This window comes from Oncorhynchus nerka, linkage group LG6 (genome assembly GCF_034236695.1).
Source record: "Oncorhynchus nerka isolate Pitt River linkage group LG6, Oner_Uvic_2.0, whole genome shotgun sequence".
Taxonomy (NCBI): Eukaryota; Metazoa; Chordata; class Actinopteri; order Salmoniformes; family Salmonidae; genus Oncorhynchus; species Oncorhynchus nerka.
The window spans coordinates 62,586,296-62,612,669 of NC_088401.1; the positions used below are offsets into that span (position 1 = coordinate 62,586,296).

A 26,374-nucleotide genomic window follows, 5' to 3' on the forward strand; every position below is an offset into this window, starting at 1 on the left:
TAAACATAGTTTAACATGTTTCTATCAATTTGGATTTTTTTGTCTGCCTGTGGATTACTGAAGAAAACGCACAAACAAAACTGAGGTTTTTGGATATAAAGAGACTTTATCGAACAAAAGGAACATTTATTGAGTGAATTAATGTCTTCTGAGTGCAACCATATGAAGATTTTCATTTTATCTCTATTTCTGACTTTTGTAACTCTTCTACTTGTCTGGTTACTGTTTGTAATAATTTGTCAACTGGGCTATGTTCTCATAGTCCAGTTGGGTATGCTTTCACCGTAAAGGTATGCTTTCGCCGTAAAGCATTTTTTAAATCTGACACCGTGGTTGGATTTACAAGAAGTTAATCTTTAAACCTATGTAAAATATGTTTTGTTTTCTGAGTTTTTATAATGAGTATTTCTGTATTTGAATTTGGCACTCTGCAATCTCACTGGATGTTGGTCAGATGGGACGCTAGCGTCCCACATACCCTAGAGAGGTTAAGAAGGAAAGAAATTCCCCAAATTCACTATTAACAAGGCTCACCTGTTAATTTAAATGCATTCCAGGTGACTACCTCATGAAGCTGGTTGAGAGAAGAGTGTGGAAAGCTGCCATCAAGGCTTTTTTGAAGAATCTAAAATCTCAAATATATTTTGATTTGTTTAACACTTTTTTGGTTACTACATGATTCCATATGTGTTATTTCATAGTTTTGATCTCTTCCCTATTATTCTACAATGTAGAAAATAGTAAAAATAAAGAAAAACCAGTAGGTGTGTCCAAACTTTTGAATGGTACTGTATATAGAGAAAAAAATTCTGATTGTGCAATATTTCAAAATTAAATCGCTGGAAAACAAGTATCATGTTGTTAGCTGAAGAGAGTAAGGTCTCAGCTTCCTGGGGGTATGACGTTTATTTCTCAATATTCAGTGATTGCAGTTAGCAATGTTGCTAATATGTTTTGAGTTTCCACTTACTCCGGTGGTGAATTGGCCCCAAATGAAAAGTACCTGGTTCAGTTTCTATTCAAGCTGTCCCTGTCGGAGTACAATATTGTAGTTATTTTCTTTTCTGACATACGCCTACAATTAAGGTGTATGAGAAAGTATAGATCAGATGCTCAATATCAATATCAAAACATTACACTGAACAAAATTATAAATGCAACACGTAAAGTGTTGGGCCCATGTTTCATGAACTTAAGTAAAATATCCCAGAAATGTTCACAAAAACGTATTTTTCTAAAATGTTTTGCACAAATTTGTTTACATCCCTGTTAGTGAGCATTTATCCTTTGTCAAGATTAAACAGCGTGATCATTACACAGGTGCACCTTGTGCTTGGGACAATAAAAGGCCACTCTAAAACCTTGCGCTGGGGACAATAAAAGGCCACTCTAAAATGCCACAGATGTCTCAAGTTTTAAGGGAGTGTGCAATTGGCATGCTGACTGCAGGAATGTCCACCAGAGCTGTTGCGAGATAATTGAATGTTCATTTCTCTACCATACGCCGCCTCCAACATCATTTTTGAGAATTTGGCAGTATGTCCAACCGGCCTCACAACTGCAGACCACATGTATGGCGTCGTGTGGACAAGCGGTTTGCTGAAGTCAACGTTGTGAACAGAGTACCCCATGGTGGTGGTGAGTTTATGGTATGGGAAGGCATAAGCTACAGACAAAGAACACAATTGAATTTTATCGATGGCAATTTGAATGCACAGAGATACCTGACAAGATCCTAAGGCCCATTGTCGTGCCATTCATCCGCCACCATCACGTCATGTTTCAGCATGATAAGGCACAGCCCCATGTCGCAAGGATCTGTACACAATTCCTGGTAGCTGAAAATATCCCAGTTCTTCCATGGCCTGCATACTCCCCAGACATTGAGCATGTTTGGGATGCTCTGGATCGATGTGTACGACAGCGTGTTCCAGTTCCCACCAATATCCACCAACTTTGCAGGCCACATTCCACCAACATTCCACAGGCCACAATCAACAGAATATGTGTCCAGAGGCAAATGGTCATCACACCAGATACTGACTGGTTTTCTGATCCATGGCCCTGCTTTTTTTAAGGTAACTGTAACTAACAAATGCATATCCGTATTCCCAGTCATGCGAAGTCCATAGATTAGGGCCTAATGAATTTATTTCAATTGAGTGATTTCCTTATATTAACTGTAACTAAGTAATCTTAAATCTTTTAAATTGTTGCATGGATCATTTATATTTTTGGAGTAGGAGGAGTAGGAAAGGTGGATTTGAGACCGAATGGGAATTGTATGGTGACAATGATCTAGGTGTGTGTTTGCAAGAATGATTGCGCTTTGAGTTTCAGCAAAATAAGTATATTTTTATCTGCACACAAGTGTGTTTACGTGCAACACCATTTTGAACACTTAGGTCTTACTCCATTGTATGGGTAAACAAACTTGTTATTTTCTCGAAAATAGAGGTGCAATCATGTTTGCTTGTTTGTACGACAAACTGCTATCTAGATCAGCTGTCACTGCACCATACCCACCTGCTCTCAAATCCACCTCGCTAACTCCCCTCTTCATGTTCTAAGCCCCCTCACTCCCCACTATCTTCAATTGAATATAGAGAAGTAACGTTGTTACATCTCTACAGAATCCCAATGGGCTGTGGAAGCGGTGGCTCAATTGTTTGTAACACCTGGAGATGCAGTATATACTGAACAAAAATATAAATGCAACAATTTCAAAGATTTTACTGAGTTACAGTTCATATAAGCAAATCAGTCCATTTATATAAATAAATTAGGCCCTAATCTACGGATTTCACATGACTGGTAATACAGATATGCATCTGTTGGTCACAGATACCTTAAAAAAAGGTAGGGGCGTGGATCAGAAAACCAATCAGTATCTGGTGTGACCACCATTTGCTTCATGCAGCTTGAGACATCGCACAAAGTTGATCAGGCTGTTGATTGTGGCCTGTGGAATGTTGTCCCACTCCTCTTCAATGGCTGGTGGGAGCTGGAACATGCTGTCCTACACGTTGATCCAGAGCATCCCAAACATGCTCAATTGGTGACATGTCTGATGAGTATGCAGGCCGTGGAAGAATTGGGACATTTTCAGCTTCCAGGAATTCTGTACAGATCCTTTAAAAATGGGGCTGTGCATTAAGATGCTGAAACATGAGGTGATTGTGGCGGATGAAGGGCCACGACAATGGGCCTTAGGATCTCATCACGATATCTCTGTGCATTGAAATGGCCATCGATATGATGCAATTGTGTTCATTGTCCATAGCTTATGCCTGCCCATATCATAACCCCACCACCAACGTGGAGCACTCTGTTCACAATGTTGGCATCAGCAAACCACTCGCCCACACGACGCCATACACACTGTCTGCAATCTTCCCGGTACAGTTGAAACTGGGATTCATTCATGAAGAGCACACTTCTCCAGCATGCCAGTGGCTATCGAAGGTGAACATTTGCCCACTGAAGTCTATTACAACACAGAACTGCAGTGAAGTCAAGAACCTGGTGTGGAAGACGAGCACGCAGATGAGTTTCCCTGAGACGGTTTCTGACAGTTTGTGCAGAAATTCTTTGGTTGTCCAAACCACAGTTTCATCAGCTGTCCGGGTGGATGGTCTCATACCATCCTGCAGGTGAACAAGCCGGATATGGAGGTCCTGGGCTAGCGTGGTTACACGTGGTCTGCGGTTGTGAGGCCGTTTGGACGTTCTTCCAAATTCTCTAAAATGACGTTGGAGGTGGCTTATGGTAGAGAAATTAACATTTGATTATCCGGCAACAGCTTTGGTGCACATTCCTGCAATCAGCATACCAATCAAAACTTCAGACATCTGTGGTATTGTGCTGTGTGACAAAACTGCACACTTTAGAGTAACCTTTCATTGCTGTTTAATCAGATTATTGATATGTCACACCTTTCAGGTGGATGGATTATCTTGGCAAATGAGAAATGCTCACAAACAGGGCAGTAAACAAATTTGTGCACAACATTTTAGAGAAATAAGCTTTTTGTGCATATGGAACATTTCTGGGATTTTTAATTCAGCACATGAAACATGGAACCAACACTTTACATGTTGCGTTTATATTTTTGTTCAGTGTATATAATAAGTAAACTCAACAAACCATGTCTGTTTCAGAAGCTGACTACCTGGGCTGATCCAGCTTCTATTGCCACTCTGCCACACTTATAACCATCTGGTGATAGTGGGTTTGATCAAGTGGATGTTGCTCTGAGCCCTGCTTAAGACAAGCCTTAAGCCCTCCAGTGAGTGAAGGAAGGGATGGGAGGGGGAGAAAGAGAGTATACTGCTCTTTGGCAACTGTCTTCCTTCCACCAAGACAATGAAGCTTTGTTTTTAATTTATTTGAACATGTTTACGAGAGAGGATGAGCTATAACGTAGATGGCATTGACCTTGTCAATGTATATTTCACTCTCAATCAATTCACTGTGCTTCCTGCTGTGGCTTCCTGGAAGTGGTGAATGGAAAGGCAGGGGAGCCATCCCTCTATATCTGCCTCAACATACTCCTGCATAATTGTAAAGCCGAATCACACTTTTCCCTTGAACTTCATCTTCTTTCTTTAAAGTTGTTTTCATCCCCCCTTTCTTCTGTGCGGCAAACACTCATCTTAGCCACCTATGGTTCAGAGAGTCTCTCAAGGAGGTGGAGTGCATATAATCATGATGATGTCAAATAGTGGTGTACATAGGCTGCTAACTACTGATAATTATGATTCATGTCTGGTGGGTGTGTGCTTCATTCTTTGCAGTTACCATACAAACCAATTGTTTTTTCTCTTTATGCATGGTAGTATTGTTTGATAGATTGGGAAATGTCTCGTCTGTGCAGAGGACCATGAGGCTTAGTAGGTGGCCATGTGTGCCACACAGATAGATGGTTTTGGTCCAAACTGTTTTGGGGAAATTAGATGAGTCATCCCCATTGTGAGGTTGGTTGTGTGTGTGTGTGTATGAGAGTAAGTGTTCACGAAAGTGTGTGTGTGAGTGTGTATGATAAAGTGTGCACATGCATGTGTTTGTGTGCATGCGTGCTGTGTTTGTTTGTTTGCAAGAGACTGACACCTTGAGGGTAACAGCATTGTTTGAGCTTTTACTGACCTCAAAACAGTTAATCATGTTGGGCTTTGGCCACCACCATATCTCTTAGACTCCAGGCAACACACAGAGATGATACAGCTGTCTCACTGAACACTTAATAAAACACCATCACACCGTCGCTGTTTGTGCAGAGAGCAGACCATTGATGCAATATAAAAGTTGATTAGGATAACGGCACAATTATTCCAGCGCTCTCCCTTTGACAACTGATAATGACAAGCACAACTTAATTGAATAAAGATCCAATAAACATAATCAGATTATTCTCCAACAAACATTATTTAGCGTACCACGTCCGTTGGTACTTGTCCCAATGACTAGTGCATCTGGTGCAGTCCATTGAGATATGAATTTCCAATGACCATCTGTTTCTAATGGCTAGGTCTGAAGTCAAGCATTAATGACTACAGACTACAGACTATGCAATGTGAAAAAGAAGAAAACATACTACTCCCATCAGTCGACGGATTCATAACTAGTGGGTAACAACTACGAATATCTACTTAATAATAGATCGTTTGGTCACAAATTCGTGAAGAATTGGAAAGTCTTCAAAAGGATTGGACATTGCGGTTTTTGTAGTGGATTTTGAATATGCAAATGCCTTTGCCTGGCGCCATAAGTGGACAATGTCAGGGGAATAAAATGTGTTCGATTATCTTTACTATTGTCAGACTTACAGCGGGTAAAAATTCACAGTCTTTAGACACTGTTAATTACTAACCCTGCATCTGTCATCATTCTGCCATCAGAATGTACATTTTTTATGACACTCTTTTCATCATTTTTCATCATTTCATCATACTCTTCTGTGAACATTAATATTAGAGAAACATTTTTCATCATACTCTCCTGTCAACATTAATATTAAAGAAACATTTTTCATCATACTCTCCTGTCAACATTAATATTAAAGAAACATTTTTCATCATACTCTCCTGTCAACATTAATATTAAAGAAACATTTTTCATCATACTCTCCTGTCAACATTAATATTAAAGAAACATTTTTCATCATACTCTCCTGTCAACATTAATATTAAATAAACATTTTTTCATCATAGAGAAACATTTTTCATCCTGTCAACATTAATATTAAATAAACATTTTTCATTAATACTTTAATAGAGAAACATTTTTCATCATACTCTCCTGTCAACATTAATATTAAATAAACATTTTTCATCATACTCTCCTGTCAACATTAATATTAAAGAAACATTTTTCATCATACTCTCCTGTCAACATTAATATTAAAGAAAACATTTTCATCATACTCTCCTGTCATCAGTAATATTGAAGAAACATTTTTCATCTTACTCTCCCGTCAACATTAATATTGAAGAAACATTTTTCAAAGCAAAACGGTTTGGAAGTGTCTTTTTGCTGTGGCCCAGATGAGCCCAACTACTGTTTTGACAAGATGAAAGACGGCCCCAAACCAAATCATTTAGGGTCGGGTTGGGTGCCTCGGTGTCTGTCTGCAGCTAATGTAGTGTGTGTGTGTGTGTGTGTGTGTGTGTGTGTGTGTGTGTGTGTGTGTGTGTGTGTGTGTGTGTGTGTGTGTGTGTGAATCTGTGCATTCAAGATGTGAGTCATATTCATATTTCACCCAAAACAGAATGCAGATGAAACTTTGAAATTACAAAGAGAAATGACTCTTGAACTCTTCTGGGGACCTTGTTATGCCCTCATATATACACTACATGACCAAAAGTATGTGGACACCTGCTTGTCCAACATCTTATTCCGTAATCATGAGCAACAATATAGAGTTGGTCCCCTGTCACGAGAATTATGTTCTCAACGTTCATAAACCCAATTCAATTAACTACTCAGCCTGAAACCCAGAATTTGTAAGAAACTGGTTGAAATGAATCAGACGGAGGCCCAGCTACGATAGTAAGTTTATTTGCGAGAGCGCACTGCTCTGTTGTACAAGACAATTCATTTTATACTAACTTCTCACGCACACCCATTCACACTAACATACGCACACACATTCACACTAACATACGCACACACATTTCCTGCTACCCAGCCGACAAAGATTAGGCGATTCTGTGAGACTTTACTCCCCCTCCTCCCTTAAGATAGGGAGACTCTGGGAAGTACTCTCAGTGGCCCCAGCCAAGGTCGGCACTGAATCTTGCTCAGACAGAACGTTCTGGTCTGTTTTTAAGATACTATTATAGACATATTGTACAGACTATGGTATACATAATTCTAATCAATTTCATACGATTATATGGCTTCAGGGTGGAATATTCTAGTCATTCATATAAATTCCATCAACATCCCCCCTTTGCTACTATAACAGCCTCCACTCTTCTGGGAAGGCTTTCCACTAGATGTTGGAACAATGCTGCAGGTAATGCTTCCATTCAGCCACAAGAGCATTAGTGAGGTTGGGAACTGATGTTTGGCAATTGGGCCTGTCTTGCAGTCGGCGTTCCAATTCATCCCAAAGGTGTTCGATGGGGTTGAGGTCAGGGTTCTGTGCAGGCCAGTCAAGTTCTTCCACACCAAAATCAACAAACCATTTCTGTATGGACCTCACTTTGTGCACGTGGCAATTTCATGCTGAAACAGGAAAGGGCGTTACCCAAACTATTGCCATAAAGTTGGAAGCACAATTGTCCAGAATGTCATTATATGCTGTAGAGTTAAGATTTCCCTTCACTGGAACTAAGGGGCCTAGCCCAAACCATGAAAAACTGCCCCAGACCATTATTCCTCCTCCACCAAACTTTACAGTTGACACTATGCATTCAAGCAAGTAGCGTTCTCCTGGCTTCCGTCAAATCCAGATTAGTCCGTCGGACTGCCAGATGGTGAAGCGTGATTCATCGCTCTAGACTCTAGAGAATGCATTTCCACTGCTATGGAGTCCAGTAGCGGTGAGCTTGACACCACTCCAGCTGACGCTTGGCGCATGGTGATCTTAGGCTTGTGTGCGACTGCTCGGCTATGGAAACCCATTTCATGAAGCGCCCAATGAACAGTGCTTCCAGAGGCAGTTTGGAACTCAGTAGTGAGAGTTGCAACTGCATGCTTCAGCACTCGACCGTCCCGTTCTGTGAGCTTGTGTGGCCTATCACTTTGCAGCTGACCTGTTGTTGCTCCTAGACGTTTCCACTTCACAATAACAGCACTTACACTTGACCGGGACAGGAATCTGACTAACTAACTTGTCATCCTATGCCAGTGCCATGTTGAAAGTCCCTGAGCTCTTCAGTAAGACTATTCTACTGCCAATGTTTGTATATGGAGATTGCATGGCGGTGTGCTCAATTTTATACACCTATCAGCAACGGGTGTGGTTGAAATAACGAAACTCCACTAATTTGAACAGGTGTCCACATACTTTTGTATGTATTTATTTTTCTTATTTTACCTTTATTTAGCTAGGCAAGACACTTAAGAACAAATTCTTATTTTCAATGATGGCCTAGGAACAGTGAGTTAACTGCCTTGTTCATTGGCAGAACGGCATATTTTTACCTTTTACCTTTCAGTTTCTAGTCAAGCGCTCTAACCACTAGGCTACCTTCTGCCCCATATATAGTGTATATCTTGCATTTTTTGTTTGTGAATACAAGATTTTTCATCATGAATTTATAAGGAGACTGTTATCTAAAGCAATGGAATCTAATTAAGCAAGGAAAAAGGAAGAATATGCAAGGACTTTTGTTTTTGTTCTCTTTTATGTTCAAAGATCACAACAACAGAATATCATAACAACAGATTATCAACAACGACCATTCATTTTCAGCAATTAAGTTTTGTCCAATACAGTAATAAAAAGAAAAAAATGGGGTACCCAATAAAAGTGAAATGTGAGTTCACTCAATTATCTCGGTTCAGTTCATTCCACAATGTACCAGTCAAATGTCCGTCTATAGAGATGAGGCAACAATGATGATCGTAGAATCTGTAGATGATGAGCCTCTGTAAATGGCCAAGTAGTTTGCAGAAGATGGTATGTGGCGCTGGTACTCTCGATTCAAAAGGGGGTTACAAAATGCACATGTAGTGATAGCAAATGCTAAATGCTAAACATTCTAAAATCTAAAATGATCATCACTCTCAAAGTCATACATGCGTATGTCAATATTGGTTTTAGATCGTAAATATCATGTACACCTTTGTTATTCATCAAGACAGGCATATAATTTAGCTAGCATAAAGCTAACTCACCTGGATTCTCTGTTCATGAGCGTCAAAGGAAAATATCCAATTACCCTCTGGTTCAGCTCACTCTGATTATCTAAGCACTTGATTATGCTGTAGTAGTAAAGATATACTTTACAACTTTGTTTCCAGTAAGTTATCAATGTTCAAAATTTCTAGGTTTCTTTCTGCTCCAAAGTTCTCAGTTCGTGGACGCTCTCTCCAAAGGCAAGAGGGAAAAGAGCGAGATCAGCAAGACGGCAAAATACGTTCAGACACCAGGGGTCGCTAAAGAAGTTCTGGATTGTCTTGTTTCGTGAAAACGTCTAAAATAACATGGGCTGCAGAAGGATACAGCATCAGTTTCTAAGATCAGTGTCTACAAACTGTCTGTGTGGGAACAACCTCAGAGATGTTAACCTTTGTTCATTGAATTACGTTTGCTATTAAAATTAGTTATAAGGAGAATGGTGGTGATTTAATATTCCACCTTAAACACCCTCAAGACTTTCATTTCTCAATGAGTTTTCATTTTAGGGTGATCTTGTAAATACGGGACTTTTTTGTGTCTCAGAACTAGATTTTTCAGATGCCTTGCTCCCAGGCAGACTAAATAACTTTTTTGCCCGCTTTGAGGACAATACAGTGCCACTGACACGGCCCGCAACCAAAACATGCGGACTCTCCTTCACTGCAGCCGAGGTGAGTAAAACATTTAAACGTGTTAACCCTCGCAAGGCTGCAGGCCCAGACGGCATCCCCAGCCGCACACTCAGAGCATGCGCAGACCAGCTGGCTGGTGTGTTTACGGACATATTCATATCCCTATCCCAGTCTGCTGTTCCCACATGCTTCAAGAGGGACACCATTGTTCCTGTTCCCAAGAAAGCTAAGGTAACTGAGCTAAATGACTACCGCCCCGTAGCACTCACCTCCGTCATCATGAAGTGCTTTGTGAGACTAGTCAAGGACCATATCACCTCCACCCTACCTGACACCCTAGACCCACTCCAATTTGCTTACCGCCCAAATAGGTCCACAGACGATGCAATCTCAACTACACTGCACACTGCCCTAACCCATCTGGACAAGAGGAATACCTATGTGAGAATGCTGTTCATCGACTACAGCTCAGCATTTAACACCATCGTACCCTCCAAACTCGTCATCAAGCTCGAGACCCTGGGTCTCGACCCCGCTCTGGGCAACTGGGTACTGGACTTCCTGACGGGCCGCCCCCAGGTGGTGAGGGTAGGTAACAACATCTCCATCCCGCTAATCCTGAACACTGGGGCCCCACAAGGGTGCGTTCTTTTCGGCTTGTCACCAAAAGCACTCACAAACTTCTACAGATGCACAATCGAGAGCATCCTGTCGGGCTGTATCACCGCCTGGTACGGCAACTGCTCCGCCCACAACCGTAAGGTTCTCCAGAGGGTAGTGAGGTCTGCACAACGCATCACCGGGGGCAAACTACTTGCCCTCCAGGACACCTACACCACCCGATGTCACAGGAAGGCCATAAAGATCATCAAGGACAACAACCACCCGAGCCACTGCCTGTTCACCCCGCTACCATCCAGAAGGCGAGGTCAGTACAGGTGCATCAAAGCTGGGACCGAGAGACTGAAAAACAGCTTCTATCTCAAGGCCATCAGACTGTTAAACAGCCACCACTAATATTGAGTGGCTGCTGCCAACACACTGACTCAACTCCAGCCACTTTAATAATGGGAATTGATGGGAATTGATGTAAAATATATCACTAGCCACTTTAAACAATGCTACTTAATATAATGTTTACATACCCTACATTATTTATCTCATATGTATACGTATATACTGTACTCTATATAATCTACTGCATCTTTATGTAATACATGTATCACTAGCCACTTTAAACTATGCCACTTTGTTTACATACTCATCTCATATGTATATACTGTACTCGATACCATCTACTGCATCTTGCCTATGCCGCTCTGTACCATCACTCATTCATATATCTTTATGTACATATTCTTTATCCCTTTACACTTGTGTGTATAAGGTAGTAGTTTTGGAATTGTTAGCTAGATTACTCGTTGGTTATTACTGCATTGTCGGAACTAGAAGCACAAGCATTTCGCTACACTCGCATTAACATCTGCTAACCATGTGTATGTGACAAATAAAATTGGATTTGATTTGATTTAAAACTTCCAAATAGTAAAAACAGATCATGTGAAGTGTTATATAAAATACCTTAGTCATGATTTATGTAATTCCCTTTTCATCTAAAATTGCACATTTTATGATGTGGTGGTAACGTTATTTCTGCTTGGGCATTTGGGAAAATCGATAAAAATCTGTATATTCTTAAGTATGGTCTCTGCCACCATTAGATCTTGTTTCCAGACAGAGTGAAGAAAATATTCAGATAGATAAAGAGCATTTTCAAGAGGTTTCATTTTCAAAACATTTAACATCCAAAAGTGCCCGTGTTTGCAAAATCAACCCTTAATTAATTTTTAGCCCCTTACAGTGCATTGATTTGCTGTTATTATGCCTTGGGCCAGGAAGTCACTGATATGACTATATTGAATTAAAAGTTTGGAATGAATAAGACTGAGTTTATTAACTCTTTAGATGAGGAAAAACATAACATTCTGACGACAGTCACTCATAACTTTAATATTACTTGGTTTTGAAAGGATGTCTGACACTATTTGAAAAGGTGACACAGGTTTCCATAGCAGTAGAGTTTAATGCTGTTTCAGCACTGCCAGTGTGTGTGCATGTGTCTCTATACACCATATGAGTATGCAAATCCCAATCACATGTTAGTATTGAGTATAAGTGGCCTTGCATGATATTTTCATATTTAAATCATGTATTTGTGACTGTGCTCTCCACAGGGAATTTATCGAACCTAATAGCAAATACACTGGGATTGCATCTCTTTAAAAACCTTAAAATAAGTTTACCTCAACAAAGAAAATTAAATAGTTCCATATGTTATAAATAATAACTTGAACATATGTGTTTTAGAAATCTGTTGTTGAATGGTATACCTTGATTTAAAAATGTTTGGAAGTTATCGAACGTATAGCAGCCAAGCCCACAAACACTGGATCTTATTAAAAGCCTTCAAATAAGTTTAGCTCAACAAAACAGGGAAATAGTTGCTCACGTCGCAAATAATTGACATATGGCTTAAAAAATGCATTTGCTGATTGATTTCGACTGTTGTTGAACAGTACACTTTCACCTGACACATGATGAGATTCAGCCTCCATGTCATGATGATATTTTATGGGTCGACAATTGGGATTCCGTAGTGCAAACTCTACTGGGTAGCTACCATTTTAATCATGCGAAGAGCTCAGCAGTTCAGCCATGCGACGTGATATGGGTTGAGGAAGGTATTTCACTCAGAAACTACATGGGAGGGTTCTATTGGTCTAATTAATATGAGTAGGATGTAAGAGTTGTATTATCAAAGTATGTCACATCCATTTGGGCATGAAACTGGTGCGTGAAGCCAGGATACAGAGGAGGTTGTTACTCACTAAAAGACCATACTGATCCCCATAGCAAATAGCCGAAGAAAGCCCATAGCTTTAAGGCCCTAACTTGAATGTTATCACTGAAGCAGAAAATCAACTTTTGAAATCTGTGACACTTGTGATTGATGATGCTGCATTAGGTTGGAAGGCAGCTAAAACAGCACATCCATTTGCACTGGTAATGAGGAAGCTGTTAGAAATGACACACTTTCCTTGTAAACATAATTACTTCTTTCTGTGTCTAATTTTTTTAAACAGATCTATTGAGATGGATTGACCTAAAAGCTTGTAGTATTTACATCGGCAAACCTAAACTTCATTCCAGATTGATCTACCGAAATAGGCAATCTATTTATCTTCTCATGGTTCAACGAATGAGCCCTGGAAAGCCTGGCCCCAGATCTGTTAGTGTTCCTGCCAACTTCATTGCTGTCATTGTCAAGCCAAACATGGCAGCTCCATAAGGAGTTGGCAAGAGAGTAGAAACAGATTGACATCAAGGCTAAGCCCCAGACTTATTGAGGGAGAATCTACAGTGTCAAAACTTGAAGCCTACTGGCTGGGTTATGGATATCAAGTTGATGCCAGGCTGAAAGTAGTTTATTCCTGCTGTCTTGTAGAAGGCATTAATTGACACCTTGGCCTGCACGTCTAAATTATTAATAAAGGTATGGTACAACATTGATGTTTGCTGTAGGGTTTGTATTATTTCTGATCAGTATAATAATGTGTTGATATTTTGTTTCCTAGGAGATAACAACGGATGGCCCCATCTTTTTGACAAGTATTTTGGGATGCCCATCATCGACATCGGGACGAAGTCCGATAAATGCTGTAAGTATATGAAAGTTATCCTTTTACTGCATTGGGCTAAATCAGGGTCACACAGAGTGTTTCTTGGTAGTCTTTAACAAAATCAACATTGTTATAAAAGTATACACAAATAGAAGGCCAGAGTTAGGGACCAGAACAAGTAGACATAGAAGTTGAAGATATACTAGCAGAACACATGAGAAGACTGTTCATTTTTTTTTAAAGACACCTGTACCATGTCAGATAAAGATATTTAGAGTTTGCATCCCCAATATTACACTTAATATACAGTACCAGTCAAAAGTTTGGACACACCTACTCATTCAAGGGTTTTTCTTTATTTTTACTATTTTCTACATTGTAGAATAATAGTGAAGACACCACAACTATGAAATAACACAGAATCATGTAGTAACCAAAAAAGTGTTATAAACAAATCAAAATATTGTATATTTTATATGCTTCAAAGTAGCCACCCTTTGACAGCTTTGCAATCTCTTGGCATTCTCTCAACCAGCTTCACCAGGAATGCTTTTCCAACAGTCTTGAAGGAGGTCCCGCATATGCTGAGCACGTGTTGGCTGCTTTTCCTTCACTCTGCGATCCAAATCCCAAACCATCTCAACTGGGTTGAGGTCATCTGATGCAGCACTCTCCTTCTTGGTCAAATAGCCCTTAAACAGCCTGGAGGTGTGTTGGGTCATTCTCCTGTTGAAAAACAAATGATAGTCCCACAAGCGCAAACCAGATGAGATGGCGTATCGCTGCAGAATGCTGTGGTAGACATGCTGGTTAAGGGTGAATTCTAAATAATTCTAAATAAATCACTAACAGTGTCACCAGTAAAGCACCCCCACACCATCACGCCTCCTCCTCCATGCTTCACGGTGGAAACCACACAATGCAGAGATCATCCGTTCACCTATTCTGCGTCTCACAAAGACACAGCGATTGGGACCAAATATCTGAAATTTGGACTCATCAGACCATGTGTTTCTTAGCCCAAGCAAGTCTCTTCTTATTGGTGTCCATTAGTATTGGTTTCTTTTGCAGCAATTCAACCACGAAGGCCTGATTCACAGTCTCCTCTGAACAGTTGATGTTATGATGTGTCTGTTACTTGAACTCTGTGAAGCATTTATTTGGGATGCAATTTCTGAGGCTGGTAACTCTAACTCTGTGGCAGAGGTAACTCTGGGTCTTCCTTTCCTGTGACGGTCCTCATGAGACCAGTTTCATCATAGCGCTTGATGGTTTTTGCAACTGCACTTAAAGAAATGTTCAAAGTTCTTGAAATGTTCCGCATTGACTGACATTCATGTCTTAAAGTAATGATGGACTGTCATTTCTCTTTGCTTATTTGAGCTGTTCTTGCCATAATATGGACTTGGTATTTTACCAAATAGGGCTATCATCTGTACACAACCCCTATCTTGTCAGAACACAACTGATTGGTTCAAACGCATTACAAAGGAATTAAATTACACAAATGAACTTTTAACAAGGCATACATGTTAATTAAAATGCATTCCAGGTGACTACCTCATGAAGCTGGTTGAGAGAATGCCAAGGGTATGCAAAGCTGTCATCAAGGCAAAGGGTGGCTACTTTGAAGAATACTACATATATTTTGAGTTGTTTAACACTTTTTTGGTTACTACATGCTTCCATATCCATTAATAGTTTTGATGTCTTCACTATTATTCTACAATGAAGAAAATAGTAAAAATAAAGAAAAACCCTTGAATGAGTAGGTGTGTCCAAACTTATGACTTGTACTGTGCATCACTGTCACATGTGCTCCCTCTCCGGCCTCTAGGTCACCAGGCTGCTGATTATTGCGTACACCTGTCACCATCTTCACGTACACCTGTCACCATCGTCACGTGCATCAGCGCCTCATGACAGTCATCTGGACTCCATCTCCTCCTTGATTACCTGCCCTATTTATGTCATTCCCTTTGGTTCCTTCCCCAGGCGTTATTGTTTTTGTTTCTGTTTCATGTCTGTGTGCTGTTCGTGTGTCTTGTTTTGTGTTATGTTCCATTTATTTATTAGATATTCACTCCCTGTACTTGCTTCCCGACTCTCAGCGCACTCCTTACAGAATAACGCCTCACCAAAGGGAAGCATCAGGGAGTGTTTGTTTTGTATTTGTGTTGAGGGTGATGTCGGGTCCGGGTGTCAGTACTGGAGCTACTAGGTCGGCCTCATCTGGCTCGATAGGCTCCCATGCCTCAGCTGGCTGACAGGTTGCCATGCCTCATCTGGCTCGACAGGTTCCCATGCCTCATCTGGCTCGACAGGTTCCCATGCCTCAGCTGGCTCGACAGGTTCCCATGCCTCAGCTGGCTCGACAGGTTCCCATGCCTCATCTGGCTCGACAGGTTCCCATGCCTCAGCTGGCTCGATAGGCTCCCATGCCTCAGCTGGCTCGACAGGTTCCCATGCCTCAGCTGGCTCGATAGGCTCCCATGCCTCAGCTGGCTCGACAGGTTCCCATGCCTCAGCTGGCTCGACAGGTTCCCATGCCTCAGCTGGCTCGACAGGTTCCCATGCCTCAGCTGGCGCGACAGGTTCCCATGCCTCAGCTGGCTCGACAGGTTCCCATGCCTCAGCTGGCTCGACAGGTTGCCATGCCTCAGCTGGCTCGACAGGTTGCCATGCCTCATCTGGCTCGACAGGTTCCCATGCCTCAGCTGGCTCGACAGGTTCCCATGCCTCAGCTGGCTCGACAGGTTCCCATGCCTCAGCTGGCTCGACAGGTTCCCATGCCTCGGCCGATGCACCTGGGGAGTTTTCAACCGGTTCGTTAGGCTCTCACGGCTCAACCGGTTTGCCAGGTTTCTGTCCCTCAGCGGAGGCGACCGGTCCACTCCTGATCCCCGGGATCGTCCCTTTGGTTGGCATCCTGCAGCTGGAGCTTCTTCCCGGGGAGGTGGTACTGTCACGTATGCTCTCTACGGCGCTCTAGGCCGCCATGCTCCCATGCCTCAGCCGGATCGACAGGTTTCCGCTCTTCAGCAGAGGTGACCGGTCCACTCCTGATCCCCAAGATCGTAATTTTGGTTGGCGTCCTGCGGCTGGAGCCGCGCATCAAGGAGTGGGTACTGTCACGTGTGCTCCCTCTCCGGCCTCTAGGTCAACAGGCTGCTGATTATTGTGCACACCTGTCACCATCGTCACACGCATCAGTGCCTCATGACACTCACCTGGACTCCATCACCTCCTTGATTACCTGCCCTATATATGTCACTCCCTCTGGTTCCTTCCCCAGGCGTTATTGTTTCAGTTTCATGTGTGCTGTTCGTGTTTCTTGTTTTGTATTATGTTCCATTTATTTATTAAATATTCGCTCCCTGTACATGCTTCCCAACTCGCAGTGCAGCGCACTCGTTACAATCACAGAAGACTGAAATATAACAAAACCGTTTGACATAGAAACACCAGATTTTTGTTGTTAATATTTTTTTTATTAATAATTGTGAAAATATTAATCACATTCCACCCATGAGGCCACTAGGTCATTTGGGGCTAGTCAGTGTACTCTGCCTTTCCTTGTTCCAATATCCATTATGCTTATGACAGGTAAGTTGGGTAAAATGTATTCAAGAACCAATGAGCAAGTATATTAGTGCAGAATGACAACCTACCTACTGGATCAGTAGCTTTGAATAAAACAAATATCCATCCATATTTTTTGTGGCAGTTTTATAACTTCACAATTCAGCAGTCTAGAGGACCATTTCTTGAAGACTTCCTGAGAGGAATACTACCAAGCAAATTGTTAAGGCTTTCTTCCGATGAAGGAGAGGAGGACCAAAATGCAGCGTGGTTATCTTCATACATCTTTTATAAAGATAATGACGATACAATACAAAACAATAAACGTAACGTGAAAAAAACGAAACAGCCCTATCTGGTGCAAACATACACAGAGACAGGAACAATCACCCACGAAACACTCAAAGAATATGGCTGCCTAAATATGGTTCCCAATCAGAGACAACAATAAACACCTGCCTCTGATTGAGAACCACTCCAGGCAACCATAGACTTTTCTAGACAACCCCACTAACCAAATCAAATCAAATGTATTTATATATAGCCCTTCGTACATCAGCTGATATCTCAAAGTGCTGTACAGAAACCCAGCCTAAAACCCCAAACAGCAAGCAATGCAGGTGTAGAAGCACGGTGGCTAGGAAAAACTCCCTAGAAAGGCCAAAACCTAGGAAGAAACCTAGAGAGGAACCAGGCTATGTGGGGTGGCCAGTCCTCTTCTGGCTGTGCCGGGTGGAGATTATAACAGAACATGGCCAAGATGTTCAAATGTTCATAAATGACCAGCATGGTCGAATAATAAGGCAGAACAGTTGAAACTGGAGCAGCAGCACGGTCAGGTGGACTGGGGACAGCAAGGAGTCATCATGTCAGGTAGTCCTGGGGCATGGTCCTAGGGCTCAGGTCCTCCGAGAGAGAGAAAGAAAGAGAGAATTAGAGAGAGCATATGTGGGGTGGCCAGTCCTCTTCTGGCTGTGCCGGGTGGAGATTATAACAGAACATGGCCAAGATGTTCAAATGTTCATAAATGACCAGCATGGTCGAATAATAATAAGGCAGAACAGTTGAAACTGGAGCAGCAGCACGGTCAGGTGGACTGGGGACAGCAAGGAGTCATCATGTCAGGTAGTCCTGGGGCATGGTCCTAGGGCTTAGGTCCTCCGAGAGAGAGAAAGAAAGAGAGAAGGAGAGAATTAGAGAATTCACACTTAGATTCACACAGGACACCGAATTGGAGAGGAGAAGTACTCCAGATATAACAAACTGACCCTAGCCCCCCGACACATAAACTACTGCAGCATAAATACTGGAGGCTGAGACAGGAGGGGTCAGGAGACACTGTGGCCCCATCCGAGGACACCCCCGGACAGGGCCAAACAGGAAGGATATAACCCCACCCACTTTGCCAAAGCACAGCTCCCACACCACTAGAGGGATATCTTCAACCACCAACTTACCATCCTGAGACAAGGCTGAGTATAGCCCACAAAGATCTCTGCCATGGCACAACCCAAGGGGGGGTGCCAACCCAGACAGGATGACCACATCAGTGAATCAACCCACTCAGGTGACGCACCCCTTCCAGGGACGGCATGAGAGAGCCCCAGTAACCACAATGCCATAACCTACAAAAAAAACCTAGACAAAACACACCACATAAATAACCCATGTCACACCCTGGCCTGACCAAAATAATAAAGAAAACACAAAACACTAAGACCAGAGCGTGACACAAATACACATAGACAGTGCATTCGGAAAGTATTCAGACCCCTTCCCTTATTTCACATTTTGTTATGTTACAGCTGTATTCTAAAATGGATTAAATACATTTTTGCATCATCAGTCTACACACAATACCCCATAATGACAAAGCAAAAACAGCTTTTTTTAAATGTTTGAACATCTATAAAAAAAAAAGAAATGCCTTATAAGTATTCAGACCCTTTGCTATTCGACTCAAAATTGAGCTCAGGTGCATCCTGTTTCCATTGATCATCCTTGAGATGTTTCTACAACTTGATTGCTGTCCACCTGTGGAAAATTCAATTGATTGGACATTATTTTTTTGATTGGATATTATTTCTGACACTGTTACCCCAGGAAGTCTTAAGTCTTATTACATACAGACGGGAGGAACTATTGGATATAAGAGCAACGTCAACTTACCAACATTACGACCAGGAATACGACTTTCCCGAAGCGGATCCTCTGTTTGGATCACCACCCAGGACAATGGATCGGGTTCCAGTAGGCGACCCAAAACAACGGCTCCGTAGAAGGGGAAGACGGAGCGGTCTTCTGGTCAGGTTCCGTAGACGGGCACATCGCTCACTGCTCCCGAGTATACTACTCGCCAATGTCCAGTCTCTTGACAACAAGGTAGACGAAATTCGAGCAAGGGTTGCCTTCCAGAGAGACATCAGAGATTGTAACATTCTCTGTTTCACGGAAACTCACTCGGGATACGTTAGAGTGAGTACAGCCACCCGGTTTCTTCACACATTGCGCCGACAGAAACAAACATATCTCTGGTAAGAAGAAGGGCGGGGGTGTATGTATGCCTTATGGTTAACGAGTCGTGGTGTGATCATAACAACATACAGGAACTCAAGTCCTTTTGTTCACCTGACCTAGAATTCCTTACAATCAAATGCTGACCGGATTATCTACCAAGGGAATTTAGATTATAATCACAGCCGCATATATTCCCCCCAAGCAGACACATTGATGGCCCTGAAATAACTTCATTGGACTCTATGTAAACTGGAAATCACATATCCTGAGGCTGCATTTTTTTGTAGCTTTATCAGCATATCAAATGCGTGACCCGGACTGGCAAAATTCTGGATCATTGCTACTCTAACTTCCGCGATGCATACAGCGAGGGAAAAAAAGTATTTGATCCCCTGCTGATTTTGTACGTTTGCCCACTGACAAAGAAATGATCCGTCTATCATTTTAATGGTAGGTTTATTTGAACATTGAGAGACAGAATGACAACAAAAAAATCCTGAAAAACACATGTCAAAAATGTTATAAATTGATTTGCATTTTAATGAGGGAATTAAGTATTTTCCCTCACTGTACAAAGCCCTCCTTCACCCTCCTTTCAGAAAAGCTGACCACGACTCCATTTTGTTGCTCCCAGCCTATAGACAGAAACAAAATCGTGAAACGCCCGTGCTCAGGTCGTTCAACGCTGGTCCGACCAATCTGATTCCACGTTTCAAGATTGTTTCGATCCCGTGGTCTGGGATATGTTCATTGATGTATACGCTGATTCGGTGAGCAAATTTATTAGCAAGTGCATCGGTGATGTTGTACCCACAGTGACTATTAAAACCTTCCCCAACCAGAAACCATGGATGGATAGAAGCATTCGCGCAAAACTGAAACTGCAAACCACTGCTTTTAATCATGGCAAGGCTACCGTAAACATGACCAAATATAAACAGTGTAGCTATTCCCTCCGCAAGGCAATCAAACAAGCTAAGCGTCAGTTTAGAGACAAAGTAGAGTCACATGTCAATGGCACAGACACGAGATGTGGCAGGGTCTACAGTCAATCACGGATAACAAAAAGAAAACCAGCTCAGTCGTGGACACCGATGTCTTGCTCCCAGACAAACTAAACAACTTCGTTGCTCGCTTTGAGGACAATGATACGGCCCACTATAAAAACCTGTGGGCTCTCCTTTACCACAGCCAACGTGAGTAAAACATTTAAATGTGTTAACCCTCCCAAGGCTGCCGGCCCAGACGGCATCGCTAGACGCGTCCTCAGACCATGCGCAGACCAGCTGGCTGGTGTGGTTACGGACATATATATCAATCCCTATCACAGTCTGCTGTTCCCACATGCTACAAGAGGGCCACCATTGTTCCTGTTCCCAAGAAAGGTGACTGAGCTAAACGACTATTGCCCCTTAGCACTCACTTCCGTCATCATGACGTGCTTTGAGAGAGGGCGCTGTACGCGCCCAGGCTCTGTCGTAACCGGCCGCGACCGGGAGGTCCGTGGGGCGACGCACAATTGGCCTAGCGTCGTCCGGGTTAGGGAGGGCTTAGCCGGTAGGGATATCCTTGTCTCATCGCGCACCAGCGACTCCTGTGGCGGGCCGGGCGCAGTTTGCGCTAACCAAGGTTGCCAGGTGCACGGTGTTTCCTCCGACACATTGGTGCGGCTGGCTTCCGGGTTGGATGCGCGCTGTGTTAAGAAGCAGTGCGGAGGAGACATGACTTTCAACCTTCGTCTCTCCCGAGCCCGTACGGGAGTTGTAGCTATTGGATACCACGAAATTGAGGAGAAAAAGGGGTAAAATTCAACAACTGGAAAAAAAAAGAAAAGAATTGAAGGTCCCCAAGAACACAGTGGGCTCCATCACTCTAAAAATGGAAGTTTGGAACCACCAAGAGTCTTCCTAGAGCTTGCCGGGCCTTGGTCAGGGAGGTGACCAAGAACACAGTGGCCTCCATCACTCTAAAATGGAAGTTTGGAACCACCAAGAGTCTTCCTAGAGCTTGCCGGGACTTGGTCAGGGAGGTGACCAAGAACGCTATGGTCACTCTGACAGAACTCCAGAGTTCCTCTGTGGAGATAGGGGAAATCTCTGCAGCACTCCACCAATCAGGCCTTTATGGTAGAGTGGCCAGACGGTAGCCACTCCCGCTTGGAGTTTGCCAAAAGGCACCTAAAGGACTCTCAGACCATGAGAAACAAGATTCTCTGGTCTGATGAAATCAAGATTGAACTCTTTGGCCTGAACACCAAGTGTCATGTCTGGAGGAAACCTGGCACCATCCCTACGGGGAAGTATGGTGGTGGCAGCATCATACTGTGGGGATGTTTTTCACGGACAGGGACTGGGATACTAGTCAGGATCGAGGGAAAGATGAACGGAGCAAAGTACAGAGAGATCCTTGACCTGCTCCAGAGCACTCAGGAGCTCAGGATGGGGCGAGGATTCACCTTCCAACAGGACAATGACCCTAATGCACACAGCCAAGACAAAGCAATAGTGACTTCGGGACATGTCTCTGAATGTCCTTGAATGGCCCAGCCAGAACCTGGACTTAAACCAGATCTAACATCTCTGGAGAGATTTGAAAATAGCTGTGCATCGACACTCCCCATCTAACCTGACGGAGCTTGAGAGGATCTGCAGAGAAGAATGGGAGTAACTCCCCAAATACATGTGTGCCAACCTTGTAGCATCATACCCAAGAAGACTCGAGGCTGAAATCGATGCCAAAGGTATTTCAATAAAGTAATGAGTAAAGGGTCTGAATACTTACAGAATACTTACAAACTGAATACTTACAGTTGAAGTCAGAAGTTTACATACACCTTAGCCAATTACATGTAAACTCACAATTCCTGACATTTAATCATAGTAAAGATTTCCTGTCTTAGGTCAGTTAGGATCACAACTTTATTTTAAGAATGTGAAATGTCAGAATAATAGTAGAGAGAATGATTTATTTCAGCTTTTATTTCTTTCATTACATTCCCAGTGGGTCAGAAGTTTACATACACTCAAGTAGTATTTGGTAGCATTGCCTTTAAATTGTTTAACTTGGGTCAAACGTTCCAGGTAGCCTTCCACAAGCTTCCCACAATAAGTTGGGTGACTTTTGGCCCATTCCTCCTGACAGAGCTGGTGTAACTAAGTCAGGTTTGTAGGCCTCCTTGCTCGCACACGCTTTTTCAGTTCTGCCCACACATTTTCTGTAGGATTGAGGTCAGGGCTTTGTTATGGCCACTCCAATACCTTGACTTCGTTGTCCTTAAGCCAATTTGCCACAGATTTGGAAGTATGCTTGAGGTCATTGTCCATTTAGAAGACCCATTTGTGACCAAGCTTTAACTTCCTGACTGATGTCTTGAGATGTTGCTTCAATATATCCACATAATTTTCCAGCCTCATGATGCCATCTATTTTGTGAAGTGCACCAGTCCCTCCTGCAGCAAAGCACCCCCACAACATGATGCTACCACCCCCGTGCTTCACGTTGGGATGGATGGTGGGATGGTGTTCTTCGGCTTGCAAGTTTCCTCCAAACATAACGATGGTCATTATGGTCAAACAGTTATATTTTTTGTTTCATCAGACCAGAGGACATTTCTCCAAAAAGTACGATCTTTGTCCTCATGTGCAGTTGCAAAACGTAGTCTGGCTTTTTTATGGCGGATTTGGAGCAGTGGCTTCTTCCTTGCTCAGCACCTTTCAGGTTATGTCGATATAGGACTCGTTTTACTGTGGATATCGATACTTTTGTACCTGCTTTCTCCAGTATCTTCACAAGGTCCTTTGCTGTGTTTCTGGGATTGATTTGCACTTTTCCCACCAAAGTACGTTCATCTCTAGGAGACAGAACGTGTATCCTTCCTGAGCAGTATGACGACTGCGTGGTCCCATGGTGTTTATACTTTCTTACTATTGTTTGTACAGATCAACGTGGTACCTTCAGGCGTTTGGAAATTGCTCCCAAGGATGAACCAGACTTGTAGAGGTCTACAATAGTTTTTCTGAAGTCTTGGCTGATTTCTTTGATTTTCCCATGATGTCAAACAAAGAGGCCCTGAGTTTGAAGGTAGGACTTGATATACATCTACAGCTACACCTGCATTTGACTCAAATGATGTGAATTTGCCTATCAGAAGCTTCTAAAACCATGACATCATTTTCTGGAATTTTCCATGCTGTTTAAAGGCACAGTCAACTTAGTGTATGTATACTTCTGACCCACTGAAATCGTGATACAGTGAATTATAATTGAAATAGTCTGTCTGTAAACAATTGTTGGAAAAATGACTTCTGTCATGCACAAAGTAGATGTTCTAACCGACTTTCCAATACTATAGTTTGTTAACAAGAAATTTGGAGAGCGGATGAAAAATCAGTTTTAATGACTCCAACCTAAGTGTATGTAAACGTCCGACTTCAACTGTATGTAAATTAGATATTTCAGTTTTGTATTTTCTGAAACCGCTGTACCGTGGGTCTATTTCCTGCTGATAAACAGTGAATTGAATATTCATTCAGATTATTTATTGGACATCCATGTAATGTTTGTTAGTTTGGGCTGATTTATGTTCATAGACTTATGCAGACAGTGAAAGCTTTTACATTGCCAATTAAAGTAATACTAATCTGTCCCACATGCTCTATAATTGTTTACAGCACTCAATAATTGTTTACTGCATATATTTTAGTTTACGTAGATTCAGAAGCTGTTAAGACTCATAAAGTGAATGTAATATCAGAGACCTTGGTTGCTTTTTTCCACCGAGGGTATTGTATCTCAAATCAAATCATTTGTCACATACTCATGGTTGGCAGATATTAATGCGAGTGTAGCGAAATGCTTGTGCTTCTAGTTCCGACCATTGAGTAATATCTAACAAGTAATCTAACAATTTCACAACTACCTTATACAAACAAGTGTAAAGGAATAAGTAAGATACAGTAGATGGTATAGAGTACAGTATATACATATGAGATGAGTAATGTAGGGTATGTAACATTATATAAAGTGGCATTGTTTAAAGAGGCTAGTGATACATTTATTACATCCAATGTTTTATTATTAAAGTGGCTAGAGATTTGTGTCAGTATGTTGGCAGCAGCCACTCAATGTTAGTGATGGCTGTTTAACAGTCTGATGGCTTTGAGATAGAAACTGTTTTTCAGTCTCTCAGCCCCAGCTTTGATGCATCTGTAATGACCTCGCCTTCTTGATGATAGCGGGGTGAACAGGCAGTGGCTCGGGTGGTTGTTGTCCTTGATGATCTCGTTGGCCTTCCTGTGACATCAGGTGGTGTCGGTGTCCTGAAGGGCAGTTAGTTTGCCCCCGGTGATGTGTTGTGCAGACTTCACTACCCTCTAGAGAGCCTTACGGTTGTGGGTGGAGCAGTTGCCGTACCAGGCGGTGATTCAGCCCGACAGGATGCTCTCGATTGTGCATCTGTAAAAGTTTGTGAGTGTTTTTAGTGACAAGCCTCCTGAGGTTGAAGAGGCATTGCTGCGCCTTCTTCGCCACACTGTCTGAGTGGGTGGACCATTTCAGTTAGTCCGTGATGTGTACGCCGAGCACCTTAAAACTTTACACCTTCTCCACTACTGTCCCGTCAATGTGGATATGGGGCTGCTCCCTCTGCTGTTTCCTGAAGTCCACGATCATCTCCTTTGTTTTGTTGACATTGAGTGTGAGGTTATTTTCCTGACACCACACTTAGCTTATGTAGGCTACTTTAGTGAAGTCATGAACAGTTCAAATGTTTGTCTATAAAAGGCATTTTCAGGTGAATACAAGAGAAGAGTTCTCTGAACAAGTCAATCATTAATAAATTCAGCTTCAACAGGGAGACAACCTCCAGCGTATAATCATAGAAAAGTCTAACAATATTATGAAACTCCAGGATGATAATGTGATATTACATGAGACACATTTACTGTGATATATTCGAGAGATATCAGTATCATTTTACTTTGACTGCATCTATAAGGTGCTATGAATCAAATCGGTCACATACACATAGTTAGCAGATGTTATTGCGAGTGTACCGAAATGCTTGTGCTTCTAGTTCCAACAGAGTAGCAATATCAACAAGCAATCTTAACAATTCCACAACAACTACCTAATACACACAAATCTAAGTAAAGGGATGGAATAAGAATATGTACATATAAATTTATGGATGAGCAATTACCGAGTGGCATAGGCAAGACGCAATAGATGGTATACAATACAGTATATACATATGAGATGAGTAATGCAATATATGTAAACATCATTATTAAAGTGGCATTAATACAGTGACTGGGGATCCATTTGTTGGAGTGGCCAATGATTTAAAGTCTGTATGTAGGCAGCAGCCTTTCTGTGTTAGTGATGGCTGTTTAACAGTCTGATGGCCTTGAGATAGAAGCTGTTTTTCAGTCCCTCGGTCTCAGCTTTGATGCACCTGTACTGACCTCGCCTTCTGGATGGTAGCAGGGTGAACAGGCAGTGGCTCGGGTGGTTGTTGTCATTGATGATCTTTTTGGCCTTCCTGTGACATCGGGTCTATAAGAAGCTGCTTCAAGTAAAATGTTACTGTTACTTCGTCGTTGATTGAGTCAATG

General features: G+C 42.3%; 1 protein-coding gene across 1 annotated transcript in view; it reads left to right on the top strand.

Moving 5' to 3' along the window:
- LOC115130818 (relaxin receptor 1) overlaps window positions 1-26,374 on the top strand; it is a 96,928-nt gene that overhangs the window by 32,501 nt on the left and 38,053 nt on the right. The window contains exon 3 of the mRNA XM_029662279.2: window positions 13,617-13,700. Within this exon, the coding sequence (XP_029518139.2) occupies window positions 13,617-13,700 (84 nt within the window). The remainder of the gene's footprint in view (window positions 1-13,616; window positions 13,701-26,374) is intronic.